Source organism: Leptodactylus fuscus, chromosome 5 (assembly GCF_031893055.1).
Source record: "Leptodactylus fuscus isolate aLepFus1 chromosome 5, aLepFus1.hap2, whole genome shotgun sequence".
In the NCBI taxonomy this organism is placed as follows: domain Eukaryota; kingdom Metazoa; phylum Chordata; class Amphibia; order Anura; family Leptodactylidae; genus Leptodactylus; species Leptodactylus fuscus.
This window is the reverse complement of record NC_134269.1, coordinates 84287685-84305033: the sequence shown is the minus strand read 5'-3', so window position 1 is coordinate 84305033 and position 17349 is coordinate 84287685. Positions and strand designations below refer to the sequence as shown.

The following is a 17349-nucleotide window of genomic DNA, read 5'->3' as shown; positions in this document are numbered from 1 at the left end:
TTTAGCTGCATTATACCTGTCCTTGTTACACAGATCATACAGCCTTTATAACTCTGCCCTAGGTAGAGTCTAACGTACATTGTAGCCCTGGGGACATGGTTAGGTCTCAAGCTGCCATGGCATCAGCAACCCTTGTATTAAACATTGTCAACATGCTCACACAGAGTGAGTCTTCACCCCCTTTGAAGCCAGGATCAGAGCTGTGGCATCAGAGTGCACAGCTAACACCCACAGCAGACAACACAGACACATCCTCTGTACCCGTGCCATTGCTAAACTGTAACAGATGGATGATAATATATATATACACACACACATATACCGTATTTTTCGGACTATAAGACGCACTTTTTTTCCTCCCAATATGGGAGGAAAATGTGTGTGCGTCTTATAGTCCGAATGCAGCGTGTGCAGCGTCTGTGTCCTGTCTATGAGAATCAAAAGGAGAGCAGCACGGTGCCTGCCTGCTCTGCCCCTCCTTCCCTGTCTGTGTCGCATGTTTGCAGGAGCGAGATATGAGGGGCAGGGAAGTAGGGGCGGGCCAGACAGGTGAAGGAAGCGTGGTTTCAAGCTTGCCGAGAAAACCACGCCTCTTTCACCCGTCTGGCTCGTCCCTCCTTCACTGGCTCCTGCAATAATGCCACACAGACAGGGAAGGAGGGGCGGGCCAAACGGGAGGAGGAGGCGTGGTTTTCTCGGCAAGCTTGAAACCACGCCTCCTTCACCCGTCTGGCCCGCCCCTACTTCCCTGCCTGTGTGGCATCATTGCAGGAGCCAGATCTGAGAGGCAGTGAAGGAGGGACGAGCCAGACGGGTGAAAGAGGCGTGGTTTCAAGTTTGCTTAGAAAACCACACCTTCACCCGTCTGGCCCGCCCCTTTTTCTCTTCTTGCATAGCTTCACTGCAGGGTGTCTCTTTCCATCCATGGATGAGATAGATTAGAGATAGATAGATAGATAGATAGATAGGAGATAGATAGATAGGAGATAGATAGACAGACAGATAGACAGATAGATAGATAGATAGATTAGATAGATATGTTCAAATCACCCCCATATCCCTAGAATACATATAAAACAAAAACATTACTGTGAAACACATACACATTTGGTATCCCTGTGTCCGAAAGCCCCCGGTTCTATTTACATTGGTGAAATATTATATTATTAGGTTATTAAATATTTCACCAATTTTTTTTCCTTAATTTTTTTTTTCCCTATTTTCCTCCTCTAAAACCTTAGTGCGTCTTATGGTCCGGTGCGTCTTATAGTCCGAAAAATACGGTATATACAAACACACAGTATATCATCATATGTATACTATGTAAACTTTCATACAGATTGCACAACACACAAACAAAACAGTATACAGTTTATGCGCTTAGAATTTCATAATCCATGTCATCTCTGGGGGGAAAAAAAAAGCTATACCTTCTCGCAAAACAACTCTTTCATACGCAGGAAACTTTGTCTGAACAGGTTGGGCAGAGAGGTCTTCCCTGCTTTTCCTGAGATTTCGCTTGGAACTTCGGAGACCCCGGAAGCGCCAAAAGTCTGCACGGTCACCTCCCGCTGTTTTAGGAAGAGTGTACTGCACACTTGCTAGCTGTTCAGCTCTAAAAAAAAAAAAAAAAATAAAAAAAAATAAAATAAAATAAAATTAAAAAATAGCACAAACTAAATAAATCTGGCACTACATTTAGGACAAAAAAAAACTGACACAAATCACCAGAGCTTATCAAAGACTGACAACTGCAACTGCTAACTGGGGAAAGTTTATTGTAGAAGCCCTCATGACTGATTTCTTTATATAAAGGGGCTTTAGTAGTGATTTTTCCTCCTAATCCCTGCATAACAGCACTACTTATCTTGGAAAGCGGTTACAGGGGTTCCTGTCAATTACTTCATTTTAAGGATGTTCCCATTCTAAAAATTACTTTCTGCTGGTCTATACTACCTGGTTCTGTCTCTAAACACAAGAAATAGCTGCAGAGCCAATTTATCTGCAATGGATCATCGATACAGTCAAAGATTGGTTCATCTGCATTTTCTTGAGTCAAGACAGGAGAAAAAAAACAAAACCGTGAACACCAACAAAGTCCCGGCAAGCTTTTTAACAGGAGCAGCACAGGGGTGTGCAAAGTGATTATTTTTTCAATACCTTCTTGAGAGATTTTACATACAAATTGTATTGGTTGGACAACTCCTTTAACATAGGTAATATAATGGTGAATCTGTCTACTCTGAGCAGTCTTACTAGGCTACAAAATACAAACATTATTGCATATAAAGATAAACATAAAAGGATATGAATATATTTACAAACAAATTCTATATATCAACTTTGTGTACATAACTATTGTTTTACCTGTTCTTATTTGGGATAATTCCTCTCTCCACTTCCTTATGATTTCTACCTATTCGAATTGCCAGCCACGATCCTAACTTCCCATTGTAAAGAGTGTCCACAACTCGAAAAACCTCTCCTTTGTTGAAACTCAGGCCATATGGGGATTCCTTCTCATACTCAAAATGAGTACGAATATAAAAGGAATCACCAACATCCGATTCAACAATACGACGGTACACTGTAAGACAAGAGAATAAAATTACTTACACTGTACTTAAGCTGGTTTTGTTTTTATGACTCTTGCTCTCATCAGAGTACATTAAAACTGCAAGGTTAACAGATACAAACTGAACTACTCACTGGGTACAATAATAAAATGAAAATGCAAGAAATCGCAGCAAGTAGCACTTTTGTTTTCAGTCAACAAAACTGAAAGCAGACAACAGGACCAGTGATGGATCAGAACAATGAGCATAGAAACAGTAATGTGAAATTAGACAAAAGGGTTAATCTGCTTTATAGCATATTAGCCATAGGTGGAAGGCCATAGCAGAAAGGGAGATGCTACGTAATTTAACTTTTTTTTAGCACAGGACCATTTGTAGGAGTGTTCATTCCAGATCATTTCCCTATGTAAAAAGTCTTGTGATCTGTCTACAAACAAGTGCGGCATTCAAAATTATCATTTGTTGGCATCAGATATCTGCATGTAAATCGGGGATGTGCTGCTGGCAAGAGTGGAAATGAAAGCTTGCATGAACAGTCATGTTATAAATGCCCCATCATGTGGCTCTCCATTACCCCACAACTGTAAAGAATTTTAACGTGTGCTGTCAGACATTATATACATTTTTATAGAACCAACTGCTGCTCATTTCAGGCAAGGCAGAAATCTGTTTGTGGAAAAAAAGACACCAAAACAAAGTTTGTTTTGTTTTTGTTTATAAATAAGTGGACTCTGGCACCATTTTCACCCAGAGGAAAAAAAAACAGAAGTTCAACTTCTACTAAATAAAACTGTCATTTTACTGCTTAGGGCTCGTTCACATCTGCGCCCAGGTCTCCGTTCTGCAGGTTTCCATTTCCTGCATAAAACAGAGCAGGAGACGGAAACCTGCAGTCATTTGAATGGGTGAGAAAGCTGTCCGGCCGTGAGCGGCGGTGAGCATTTTGCGCTCTCCGCCGCGAAACAGGGTTTTTAAATCCGGTCATGCAGTACTGTGTGTCTGGATTAAAAAAAAATCCGGTTTCGCAGCGGAGAGCATAAAACGCTCACCGCCGCACCCGGTCTGTGCTTTCCGTCTTCATGCATGCAGAAGACGGAAAACACAGAACAGAGTGTAGAACGCAGGTGTGAACCTAGCGTAACCATTACTACGCTGGCCTATACCATAAACATGCATGCCTGGGCAAGTGTTCGTGGTTGTTTTTTTTTTTTGAATGGGACATGGGGAATAAAGAGCTTCTAGGCACCTATGGCAGCAGCTTATCTCCATCGAAGGATTGTGCAATGCAGTTTTATATTGTCTCCATTTCCAAAAATCTAATGTGTATGGTCACATAAAAGCAACTCTACAGCCTCCCAAAGTCTTATGAAAAGAGCATATTGGTATTTAAACAAACCCCTACAGTGTATTCTTAGGAAGTGAAGCTAAAATCACTAACCATCCTTCTTTTTCTGTGCCAGAATTGTGACCTCTTCTCCTTTGGGCAAATCAAGAAGAAAAAGGACAGCCTCCTCTCTGATGATATTAGTGAAATCCACATTGTTCACCTAGAAAACAAAAGAGGGTACTGAGTTTTAATAGATCCTCAAAAAAAAAAAACAGACAAAACAAAAACAATATAGTGCCCAGCTCTACGCAGCACAACATAAGAAGACGACAATGGCTTCAAAAACAAGCTTACATCCAAAGCAAACAAAACAGAATATCTACTGTCACAATGAACAAAATCTGTTTTCAGTCATGTTAAAACCCCAAATCTGTATGCAGTTACAAGTATACAGTTAGTCATGTACTGTGTTAACCCCCCCCCCCCCCGACACACAACGTAAAGAAAATGCCTATTGATCAGCTTCCACCTCTCAGTTCTCAGAGGTCAAGCTGCTGCTTTCATTTTTCACTTTTTCTTGCACTGTTCTGATAAATCTCCAGAATAGATGTTTGATATAGGCACTTACTCTAAGAATCTGATCGCCTTCTTCTAAACCTTCTTTTGCTGCTGGACTATCCTCCAAAACACCCGCTACGAAAATGCCAACATCATTTCCGCCAGCAAGACGTAGTCCTACACTGTCTCCTTTCCTGAATTTTACTAGTTTCATGCTTGGCCTAAAGAAAAGACAAAAAATGGCCACATTACAAAATATAATCTATTGCAAGAAAGAAACAAGCATATTTTTATGAACTTCTAGATTAAAACATCTGTACATGAACTACCTTAGCATGCCATCTTCATGTGTGGAGTTCGGGAAAGGCCCATCAGATGGGCTAACAGGCAAGTCTACATCAGGTTGCCCGGACTGGGCATATACCGGTTTCGGCTCTGAACAAAAACAAAACAAGAGAAGATGACAGGACGCCTTAACTATCTTTTTACATTTCTCCAAACTCATATTATCATATTACTAAATAAACAATATTAGAATATTTATTAAAATACAGAAATAAAATAGCCACCTGGAAGAGGAGGTGTCTGCTTTTCAGCTCTTTCCTGCAAAGGTTCTTCAGCTGTTCTGGAGAGGGGTGCGCTATTTGTATTTTTCACAGGCGTAGATAAAGCACCAGGCTTTGATACTCTTTCATCCTCTCTACTCCGCGTGCTACACAGACGAGACAAAATCGATCAGTTTTCATTACCATGAGATACTTATGAAAATTATGAACATTAATGGGGAAAAAAATATAGAGGAAAAAAAGATGTATAAAACAGAAAACTATATACCAGGTATACGCAGAACATTTGGTTGCAACTCCTTTTGACTTTGCCGTTGATTCCCAGTCACCAAAAGAAGACCAAGCTGTAGAAAGCTGCAATACCAGGTACAGACACTGCCAATGTACTGGTAAACAACCGTACTAAAATCATTTATATCCTCCTGTAGTTTTTTAATGCAGATTTTAGCACAGGTTGTCCATGTTAACCCAGGGTATTGGACATCATGCTTCTATAGCTATGTGGATGCACTCATTACTGACAGAGGTATGGGTTCTGGCTATAGCAATGAATGACCTAATGGTTTTTTTTTGTACTAACTATACTGCACAATATCTCCTACAGAACAGCAAACAAGTGTGAAGTTCTATATATCTAATGCACTATGAAAGAGAGAGTAGAGAAGTAGCATAACAAGAATGTTGGGAATTTGATATTTTGCTGTCACCATTAATAGGGGTCTTCCCAGGAATATACCGGTAAACAGATTGTAAATTTCTAGACAAACATTTTTGCAAAGATAAATTATAATATATTTTTTTAGCAGAATCTCAATTTTTAGAGCAAAAATTTTTAAATTAAAATTTTCAAAAATATTTCACTTTCAGTTGTCTACAAATCTAAATATGACTATGCTCATGAGAATACCCCTTTAATAGAGAAAAAAAAAAAAAGAACTGTGACAGAGCCACAAATCAATTACTTCATTGTGCTAGTCACAACTGCAAAACCAGTCAAATGTAATACAAGGTTTGCTATGCCATAATTCTGGAAAGACAGCCTGTAATAGCGTTGTCCTTTATTAACTATAATTACAGGAAACATGTTCCAGAAAAGATAACAACAATTTTTAGGCAGTCAGAGTCAACAGGGAACAAGCCTGTTTGGAAAGATAAAGCAGGCATTTTTTAAACCATGGGTGTAGCACTAAAGGATACAATAGGCTGGCAAATGAACACCCCTGAAGACCTTAAAACCACTTATAAAATATGTAAAATATAAAAAGCAGGCAGAAGGGACCATATGAAAACTCCTAACTAGCAAACTAATCTGATCACAACTTTCAATTTATTAACTCCTTCAGACTTTGGCCAGCTGGCTATAGGATATCTGCAATTCAAGCCGTTTTTGCTGTGGTTTAACTCCTTCATATTTTTTATAGCTACAACAAGAACCCCATGAATCCCATAACAATGACTTTAGAGCTCAAACTTAATAAAAGTCCATTCACATGTTCTTTACATCCGCTTAGCAGGTCTGTTTTACTGGACTGTTTATGTACAGATCAATGTGTGAGTGGGTGGGAGGAGAAAATTTAAAAAGAAAAAAAAAAAAACACCACATCTGGTTTTGTCCATTATTTTTGAAGAACACAAAAACATAATATTTCATATTTGTCTGTTGGAGAAAACTTTTTTTTTTCATGGATCTCTACGTAAAATGATAGCCATCTTTGAGCATCAGTTTATTGTATTTGATAAACAGTGTAAAACGTGATGTGAATGCATCCTAATATCTGAAAACACAGCATTGGCAATCTTCATTATAAGCTACTAAATCTTTACTCCTTATAAACAGAAATTGAAAACAACCTTATGGCGGCATAACACTGAAAAGAAACCATCACCTGCTGTTGCTGTGCTGTTGTGGAGAATGTCTGGAATGGTCTGAAGGCTCCGATCTCTGGTCAGGAGACCGTGAACGGCTACGGCGTGGTCGGTCATGTGAACGGTTGGAATGATCTGATGTCAGCGACTGGATTTCTGAAATGTCTGTGGAATAAACAAGTTTTTTTAAATTAAACGAGAATGTTATTATAGGTGTCAGATGCCCACTGATCTGTGATTAATAAAATCTTTTCACACATACATTTATATTTTGTGATCTGACATTTTGTTCAATACTACTATTCCTTTTTTAGTTATTAAATACCTTTCACAACTTTTTTTTTTTTTTTTTGTTTAACTTTTGAAAAGCAGAAAATTAAAATTGAAAAATACCGTCATCTCCAAATTACAAAACATAAATCATCCCTGATTCCTCACACCACCCTCTCCGACTGTTAGGGGAACACAACACCGTGCTCAGACAGAAAGACTAAATTAGCAGCTTTCCTTGAGAATATTTAAGAATTGAGCTATCCTGCCATGCATAAAAATCAGCCAAGCCTCTTTTCCTTACAGTATAACATTTTCTTAATTTGTAACATCTGAAATATTTTTATCTTCCAAACAGAAGAATGCAGTGCATTTTCTAACATCCAACACTGAAGTACAATAATTCTTGTGAGCAGTACAAGACTCTCCATAGCCCAAATAGCCAAATGCAAATTCATACTGCAAGTTTTACATCTAAACCTACTGTGTGAATCCTATCCAAATGGTTAAGTTGCATTCTCTCAGGGATGTGGAGTTGATAGGCCAAACCACCAACTGCACAACCCAACACACTCTCTGACTCCTTCATAAACGGCTGATATTTATTGCTTCTTCCTGCCCAAAACTCATCTACTGCAGGAAAAAAAAACCTAGTGATTGCAGAAAGTAGTATAAACACTTCCTTTATAGTCCCCATTCACTCACGGTTTTGACACATACAACACAAGAAAAACCTGACAACATCTGCAACAAACAAGGGGCAACATGGTAGCTTAGTGTATAGTACTGCAGTCCTGGGTTCGAATCCTGCCAAGGGCAACATCTGCAAGGAGTTTGATTGTTCTCCACGTGTTTCCTCCCATACTCCAAAAAGTGTCCACTCAAATCAATAGCATAGCTGTCTAAAGCAAGTCACCCTCTCTCATTCTTCAAGACCTATCTGTCAGGTCCCTTTAAGCAATGCTGCCACAAAGACCACCATCGGTATGATCTGAAACAGTTACCCAAATAATGCTAGTTTAAAGAAAGACAGAACATGTAAGTTCATTAATATAAGCTTTTTCACCATACCGTCTCTCTCTGAAGCATTTGCAGAATGAAGGCTGTCATCTAGATCTGGAACATTCAGTAGAGTTGCTCGCTCATCCCTTTGAACAACCATTTTTAATTTACCCTTTGACCTTTCTATCAACGTTTTTGCATCAGACAAAGACATGTTTTCAGTGACAGTGCCATTAATCTGCAAAATAACAATTGAGGGATTACTGGTTATTCATGCTCAGAGTAAATTATTTCTAAATGATTGAGTGACATATAGCAAGTTAACAAAGACTGGAGGAATTTAGTCTGTGCAAATCCTGCAAGCAAAGCATGATCTCTGTCTGACTTGCTGGCACCCGCTACAGACTGCCTTTCAGAACATTATTTCTCAACTTTATCAGCCTAAATTGCTTTATTCTGAACTGTACTGAACTAACTCAAAAAAGCTTCCACTTGGTCTATCTTTATCATATCAACAGTATGTGCTATTTTAGTACAACAGCATTTCTCATTCAGTGGAGAAAGAGAAAAATGTAATAATTTTGTAAATTGTACGGGAAAAAAAAAAAAATGGACACCTCAAGCCACAATTAGACTGGATTTAAGTGCTGCGTTTTTTTTGCTGGAGCCGCATATATAAAACTTGTGTGATTTAAAGAGGACCTTTCATCAGATTGGGCACAGGCAGTTCTATATACTGCTGGAAAGCTGACAGTGCGCTGAATTCAGCGCACTATCGGCTTTCCCGATCTGTGCCCCAGGTAAAGAGCTATTGCTCACAGTGCTCGTCCATAGATGAGTATTATCAGGAGGGGAGGGGTGTTCCTCCCCCCTCACACTGTACAGCGCGATAAGCACTGCTGTGGAGAAGGACGTTCCTGACAGACGCCCTTCTGACAGTAAAGCGCTACAGTACCGGGACCGATATCGCTTTACCCGGGGCACAGATCGAGAAAGCCAACAGTGCGCTGAATTCAGCACACTGTCGACTTTCCAGAAGTATATGGAACTGTCTGTGCCCAAATCAGTGAAAGGTCCTCTTTAACAGAAAAAAAAACACATGTGATATTAAGAAACAATGTTTAGGCTGATTTATCTGCACCTAATCTGGTGAATATACCCATGGCAGGAAAATGGAAAATTCCTTTTTATTTTCTGAAGTATGAACTGGCCCTAACAAGGAACATAAAATAAAGTCCTTCTTTATACGATTAAAACAAATGCACTTTAAAAGCGCCTTCAAACTTATTCAGAAAATAATCAAATATAATCAATTTTCTCGGTCCATTCACATTTTTTTATTGTTACACGTTTATTCACGCGTTTTATTTTTTCAACCATTTAGCAGCCCATTTAACAGATGCAAATAGATGGCCATCCTTTTCCACTGAGAAAATAAAAAAAGTGTATCGATCGAGATATATATATATATATATATATATAACATACATATACATACATATACATACATATATATATATATATATATATATATATATATATATATATATATATATATATATATTTGTGAGAGCGATTTATTTATTTTGAAGGACACAAAAATGTACAAACAGGGTTTGGTTTTTTTAGACTGATCTCTATGTGAATGGAAGGCTGGCCGTTTGATGCATCCATTAGTAGATCTGTTAAATAGGTGCGAAAACCCCCCAAAAAATATGAAATTTAAAATGCTCTGAAATTTAATTCATGATAAATATAAAAAGATGCTAAAATACACCTGTCATCATATTATTCAGTAACTGAATGAGAAATCACAGGAAAAAAAAAACGGAAAGAAAATTCTTTCTAAACGGTAGAGCAGTTCATAGCCACTGAAGGCGGCAGGACACCAAAGTCCCAACCTCAGCAGTTCTTTCCCTACATTCTTCATCCATGAAAAAGAGGACTCCAGAAGAAGTGTAAACTCAGCGAGTGTTATTGATCAACATCCCCATGAACTGTTGATAAAGTGTTACCGCTAAGATGAGAAGACAGGCCACATCTGTGAAACAAGGATTGCCAATAATCTAAAACTACAATACAAGCACAAAAAAAGGTGCATTTCCATTTAGTAGATGAAATCACTGCATTATTTTAGGCGCAGCTATTTTTTAGCTCACAATGTCCAGATAAAAGCTGTTAACTATCAGGCTAATGGGGTTTTTTTTTCCCGTCAAACACAATAAGACACAGAATTGTAAAATCAATATAAAACAAAAGCCAGGTCACTGTATGAGGATTAGCACAGATCATTATAGATAGATAGATAGATAGATAGATAGATAGATAGATAGATAGATCCCAAATAAGACCAACAAATCTAATGTACTCATACTGAAATAATGAGCGCTTGAGAGGACCTGCATGCTCTCTCGACATGTTTTACTATAAACTAGCATTTCCCTTACAATAGCAATTCTGAAGAATCTTTTCTTACATCTCAATGCTGCCCCATTCTTTTTTCTCCTGAATATCTCAGAATAAAATTTACAGCTGGCCATTCCCATTATCCTTGTACCCAATTGTCAATTTATTGGTACATTTTTGGAGGAACAACATAGGAACTGCACAAAGCAAAAAGTAAACATGCTGTTCTATTGTGGAGAATGCTATTAAGTAAAAAACAGACATGTCAGGAAAGCTGACTGGTCCTCTGTAACAGTGCACATAGTGAACTTGATCTTGGGTTACAGAAGAAAAACAACATGCTTCATATATAGACTAAAGAAGGAGGGAAAAATAAAAACAACTTACCTTAAGCACAACGTCGCCTTCCTGAATATTTCCATCTCTTGCTGCCAGGCTATCTTGAGAGATTTCTTTTACAAAAATGTGGCTGGCTAATCTCAAACCATATTCTGAAAGACAATTACAAAGGTTGCAAATACACCAAATGCAGAAACAGATGAAAATCACAGAAATATCAGAAGTCACTTAGTTTGCACAGAACGAAGGAGAAGACAACTGGTACAAAATAGTTCTGTCTGTGGAACTGACTAATGCAGAACAAGTATATTCAACCAAATTGCTTTACAGATAGGAGATTACACTACATAGAAAATTCCTACATAACCACACACTACATTATACATTTTTCCATTTGCTATAAAGAAACACTGTAAAACACAGCTTTCCAAATCTTTAAGGCCTCGTGCACATGACCATGTGTATTGTTACTTCTAGATGCGCTGACCGATTCATCTCTATGGCCTCATATACATGATGTATTCTCACAGTTTTGTGTATTGGGCTGTGAGCCTGGGGCAAGACACAGAACAGATCTTATGCCTGTCTGTTTTGCAGCCCATGTTCACAGACAGCAGGAGACATGGGCAGTACATGGGGGTCATCCATGTGCTGTCCAAGGCATTTATTCATGGCTGGGCTACATACATGTAATGTAACCTAGGGGAGAGTGAATTACCATATATCTGATGATAGGTAATGCCACTAGAATCCAATGGTGCTAACATACCTTCATTTTTTCTAGATTTCACCAAGGTCACTTTGGTAGGTTTTGGAGGTTGACTGGAAGCGATAGATCTTCTGTCTGATCTGGGTGACAAACTTCTCTCTCGACTGGCACTTCTGTCCCTCACCCAGCTCTTTTCACTCCTCCTGCTGGCAGGAGGGCCACTATGGGCATTTCTCTGGTCAGGCACATCATCCTCATAGCTGTCCTCCTCATTCTCAGATACTGGATCTGGATCAGGACGAGCCACTGGAAGCTGTACTTTTTTCTTCCGCCGTATAGTCTAGTTTATGAAAGTAAAAAAACAAAAACAAAAAAAACATTTAGCAGACAAAATAAACAAGGCACAAACCATTAGCAGCAAAATTAAAAACCAGGTCCTTCTAAATACGCTGTCAGACTTCAAAACAGATTAAAAAAAAAATTGCAGAATTTATGATTTACCTCATTGTCAAACTGAGTGCCAAGCTAGTGACTCCTCTGCATTTTAATCTGTGCAGAGTTCAAAACAACTATAGCAATAAAATACAAATCAATACACATTAAATGGAATTAAAGAAAATGTAAACTATACAAAGCTTCTAAACTGCCCTTATACATTTCATACATAAATCTGTGCTTTAATAGATAAAGTTGACTTACAATTTTGGCATTTTTACCACTCTTTCTTAACTGCTGAACTGCAAAAGCATGCTCAACATTATCCATAGAGACCCCATTGACCATAGCCACCCGGTCATTTTCCCTGTAAAGAAGAAAACAATATTAATGCATTTTACTAGAACCCTGCAAGTATCTTAGGAGAAAGCATACGTAAAGCATTCTAGCAAACAGTATTTAATGCACCCAAATGCAATGAGAGTCATTTTATAATGAATAGATGCCTCGACCTTCATATCCACTCAATAAAAGATTCTTCTTGCTTTGAGATTTCAGTTCCTGCATGTACAGCCAGTCATCACATCGGGTGTCGCCAGCTCTACATTAAAATATTTATGTTTCTCATAAGATTTACTTTCTAAATGCTGCAGTGTCACTTAAAGAGTTTGCTATGCAGTACCTAGCAATGGACAGTCTCATAAGCATCATTTATGCACACATCCATGCTCTATAATTATCGGTTGTGTGCATTAAGCCCTATACCTTTATTTTGGAAAGACTCTGCTTTTTTTTTTTTTTTACAAAAAAAATTAAAAACAAATCTTTTGTCATCATGAATGAGTATGGCAGTGCTAGGATGGACGCAATTTCCAGCTCCAGGCACCTTGCTGAAAACTCACCCAGAGCCATACAGCTGAGTGCCATGCCAATTTTTATGACACTTTAATAAGTCAAAATTTCTAAATCTGGTATACAGAAGGTTCGGTGGGCTGGCCAGGTGCATATTCTCACCCTCATTTTAAAAGTAGAGGAAGTGGTGTAAAATGCAAAATTTGTGTGCAAATAAGTCACTAAATTCTAATGTGTGACTTTTTACATCAGAACTCCGGAGTACATGGCTTCAGGAAAAAACCCACAATTGAGTCATTCTTTACAATAACTACACTATCCACAGGGAATGAGCTGCAACCCAATTGAGTATGTGTATGGGGAATCTAGAGGAACATATCTATCTATACACACATATATATCTAACTAGATCTCAATCATCTGTTTTTTAACAGTGATTTTCCTTTAAGTCCCCACTAAACTCAAATTAGCTTAGTGCTTACTAACATCTTAGCGATATATGAGGGTACAGAGGCATTTTAAAGAGAACCTTTCACCACTTCCTCTATTGGTGTTGCTCTACCAATTCTGGGCCAGTTAGAATTTCTTTCTGTAGCCCCCTGTGCAATCAGTTAATTTCAGCAGCCAATGTTAATCAGGCTCTCTGTCAGGTGGGGGGTTCCTGGACTGTCTGCTGGAACCTCCCACCTGACAGTAGAGAGTCTACTTCGTATAAGAATGGTGGTAGCTAGAGGTAAATATTTCAACTGTGCTGGAATGACTGGAGCAACACCTACTGAAGGATGCAAAGAATTGAGAGTTGGTGGAGGCAGGAAAGGGTTCCCTTTAAATGTGGTTTCTCAGCACTATAATCTGATGACATATCTAACACAGATATACAGGATCACATTTAATCAGTCCCCTTTTCTCTGGAGGGTGAAAGCTAATGTAGCCTTGAGTCAGCTCTGCAAAGTAGCTCTTGGGCTCTAGAATAGTGCTTGATAAGTTCTTTTGCTATTGCTATACTAAAGTTCAGATATAACAGTGTGCAGTTGAGAACAAGCACACTACTGACCTTGTAACATACTATCCACATCTACCTACTAAAACACTAAAGTCACTAAAACCAGAAAGCATAGGAGAGCATGTAAAAATAGATAGGAATTTATTAAAAACAAGCATTTCTCATCATTTCACAAAATGTACCAATGCAGAAGGAACAGCTACTCCAGATAACCACTGGGTCTAACAGGTCCTTTAGGATTGGCTCCAATGTCAGACAGATAGTCATCCAACAGTCATCAAATATCATAGTCCTGGTACTTCCTACTAGAAGTCCCTAAACACCATTCATCCATCCATCTTCTCCAGATGTCAGGTAGAGAACAAGTCTACCAGTAAGACATGCCAGATCAGGAATATAGGGGGCTGGTTGAGGCCCAAATACTTTTCAGGGGCTTACAAGATGCTAGAATTCTAACACTCTCCACAACAATATAGGCACATACAATACCAATGCAAATCAAAGAACTGTATTAGAATAATGTGTGAGAACAACACCACAGAACACATGCCAAGCTAAAATCCCAACATACATATCAGAGAGGAATTTGGGTCAATATATCACTCTGCAATACATCTGTTGTGAAAGACCTTCAATCTAAAGGCTGGAGCAGATTCTGTGTTACATTCAAAGTCTATTCTGCTTGGGAGGTGTGAATGCAGAGTTCATACATTTTCTGCTAGTTGTGCTAATGTAGTTAAAATAAAACCAAGTGTGAAGCGAATATGCATGAATTACACAATAACACCTTTCCGCTAAAGCTTCTTCTTACAGGTTTACAACACTTTACTTTCAACTGCAAAGGGAACCCTGATTTAACATTTTAACTGCAGAAGGCTTAGAGAAAGGGTTATTTCCAAGGAAGAAGATGAAATCTCAGCTTTCCTAGCAAAGATGCTGTACTTTAGAATACAGCTACCTGACCAGAAAGAAGCTGAGCGCTTTCCATTTATCTTACAGGATTTACATGTGGATGACTAGGAACACATCAAGTGTTCTGGAGATTATCAAAACAGGGAATTTATGACTACAAGAAAATAATAAATATTTCTCCATTCAATATGAAAATAACATGAATTGTGCATTTTAGTCATTTGCTACTTATGTTGTACAGAGTATAGTAAAAGGTTCATAAACTGGCATGGTGCAGTATAATCAGAAATCTGGGGCAGCAGATCTCACATATTCATTATATGGATGTCACCTTCTACATACTGGGGCAAAATTCTCACCGCCCTATGGCAGTTTCCTGGTATAAAAAAAATGTAAATCTTAAACATTGTTCAGGTACTGTTTGCATGCTGGCATCACCACTTTCTGAAAGGTGTGGGGGGGGGAGGGGGGGGGGGCATGACATAAATGATTCCTGAAATCTATGCCAGCTACAATGGATGTTTCAGTGAAGGTGCATGGCCTGTCTAAATCATGCAAATCCTTCAGTAGTGCAGGGATTTTCTATGAATGCAGACAAACGCATTGAAGCCCAACGTTGCCAAAACGCTGCATTTTACAGTACCTGCAAAGGGAATATGATTCTGGCTAACCCCCTCCATACATTCCAGAAAATTTCCATACAGGTATAATAAAGAGCTGAAAGTCTGCAGAGAAAAACACTGCGAAAATGCAATGCAAAACAGTGATGCGTTTCTGCCATATTTTTTTCCACAGTACTTTTTTGCTGTGTTTCGCTATGTGGGTCCTTAGCCTAAAAAATAAACGCACAACCAGAGCAGCCAATCACATCAGAGCTTTCATTCTTTTTATTCTGCGCTTGATAATTGGAAGCTGTGCTGTGACTGGTTGCTATGGGCAACACATTTCCGTATCAATTCTGTGCAGTTTTGTAGATCTCTGCTTTCTGTCATTCATTCTGCATACTTCCAGTGGTTGAAAAAAAGTGTCCATGGTCATGTGATACGTGGTCCATGGTCATGTGATGTGTGGTCCATGGTCATGTGATACGTGGTCCATGGTCATGTGATGTACACACAGGTGCACAGCTCGTCATCAGGCAGATGTGACTATAATGAGCAGTGCACCTATGTGACCATCACATGACCACGGACCGATTTTTATACACTGGTAGTAAGCAGAATGAATGACAGCAAGAAGAACTAGAAAACTGTGAGGAAGTGATACAGAAAGTATATTGGAACATTGTATAACTTTTTATTATACAAACAACAACATTTGTCCCCTGATATTGCTCAGAAACTGGATAATCCCTTTAAACTCAGCTCCATCCCACATAATGACATGACATCAGTGTGATTATAGCAGTCAATCAATGTCACATGACTCAATGCCAGGGTAGAATCACAATCCCAGGGAAACCCTATTTCTACAGTTCAGAAACCCAGATAAAAAGCTGTTCTTTACTATTCCATCTGAACATTGAGCTGAACAGCAGTGCATTAGAATAACACTGAAGTGAGTACCTAAATACATACAGCACATTAACAGATCAATGACTATTTTATTACAAAGTTCAATTATGCAGGGCCATTTCATTACAGAAGAGGCCTCTTTATAGCTGGCAAGCAGGCCATTTATCAACTGTGCTTTCTGCTGTCAAAATAAAGGATTGACAAATAGTGGAAAAACTGCTGCCTGCAAGACGGAGTACTTCTGGATGGTTGTGTACGACCAGGAGATCGCACAGAACAAGGGGTTCTCTAGCTAATGAAAGGGGTCTTCTATTGATTTAATTTCATCCTCTATTCACACCATAGGTGATAATATGCTGATTAGTGGAGGTCCGACCACTGGGACTCCACCGATAACAAGAATGGAGGTCTTATTCTATGTCAGAATGGAGAAACAAGCTAAACACACTGATGCTCTATTCACAGTTTATGGGACTGCCTCAGGTAGAGTACAGCACTCCGATTCACAAAACAACTCGAGTCAAGTCCACATGCTTGGCCTGTCATCCCATACAGACGGCAGAGTGAGACCTGTTCTTGTGATTAATGGGGGTCCCAGAAGACACACGATACAAATACAGTCATGTCATGAGCCCATAGGGCGGGTTCACACCTGCACCCAGTCTCCGCTTCGTGGGATTCAGTCTTCTGCCGACAGGAGACGGAAACCTGGCATTCAGTATCCGCAGTGAAACCATTTATTTTTTTTTAACCGAAGACAAAGACCTGCACATCTGACTATGTCCGGTTAAAAAAAATAAAAAATGGTTTTGCCGTAGAGACCAGAAGACACTCATGGGTGGACACTTTGCAAACCCATTCAAATGAATGGATTTGAAAACTGTCTGCAGGTTTCTGTCTCCTGTCCAGTTTCTCGGGCAGAAGACTGAAACCTAAAAGCAGAGACCGGGCGCAGGTGTGAACCCGCCCTTTCCGGTATGCTCTCAGAATTCCTGCTCGAAATCCTATAAATCT

At 39.0% G+C, this 17349-nt stretch overlaps 1 protein-coding gene across 16 annotated transcripts in view; it reads right to left on the bottom strand.

Moving 5' to 3' along the window:
- TJP1 (tight junction protein 1) overlaps positions 1 to 17349 on the bottom strand; it is a 352070-nt gene that overhangs the window by 27304 nt on the left and 307417 nt on the right. For all 16 annotated transcript variants that reach the window (XM_075273552.1, XM_075273553.1, XM_075273556.1 and 13 more), the window contains 11 exons: positions 12319 to 12421; positions 11680 to 11959; positions 10959 to 11062; positions 8235 to 8403; positions 6914 to 7058; positions 5031 to 5173; positions 4791 to 4896; positions 4532 to 4682; positions 4015 to 4123; positions 2368 to 2587; positions 1431 to 1615 (listed from right to left, as the gene is read on the bottom strand). In XM_075273552.1, coding sequence (XP_075129653.1) covers positions 1431 to 1615; positions 2368 to 2587; positions 4015 to 4123; positions 4532 to 4682; positions 4791 to 4896; positions 5031 to 5173; positions 6914 to 7058; positions 8235 to 8403; positions 10959 to 11062; positions 11680 to 11959; positions 12319 to 12421 — 1715 coding nt within the window. The remainder of the gene's footprint in view (positions 1 to 1430; positions 1616 to 2367; positions 2588 to 4014; positions 4124 to 4531; positions 4683 to 4790; positions 4897 to 5030; positions 5174 to 6913; positions 7059 to 8234; positions 8404 to 10958; positions 11063 to 11679; positions 11960 to 12318; positions 12422 to 17349) is intronic.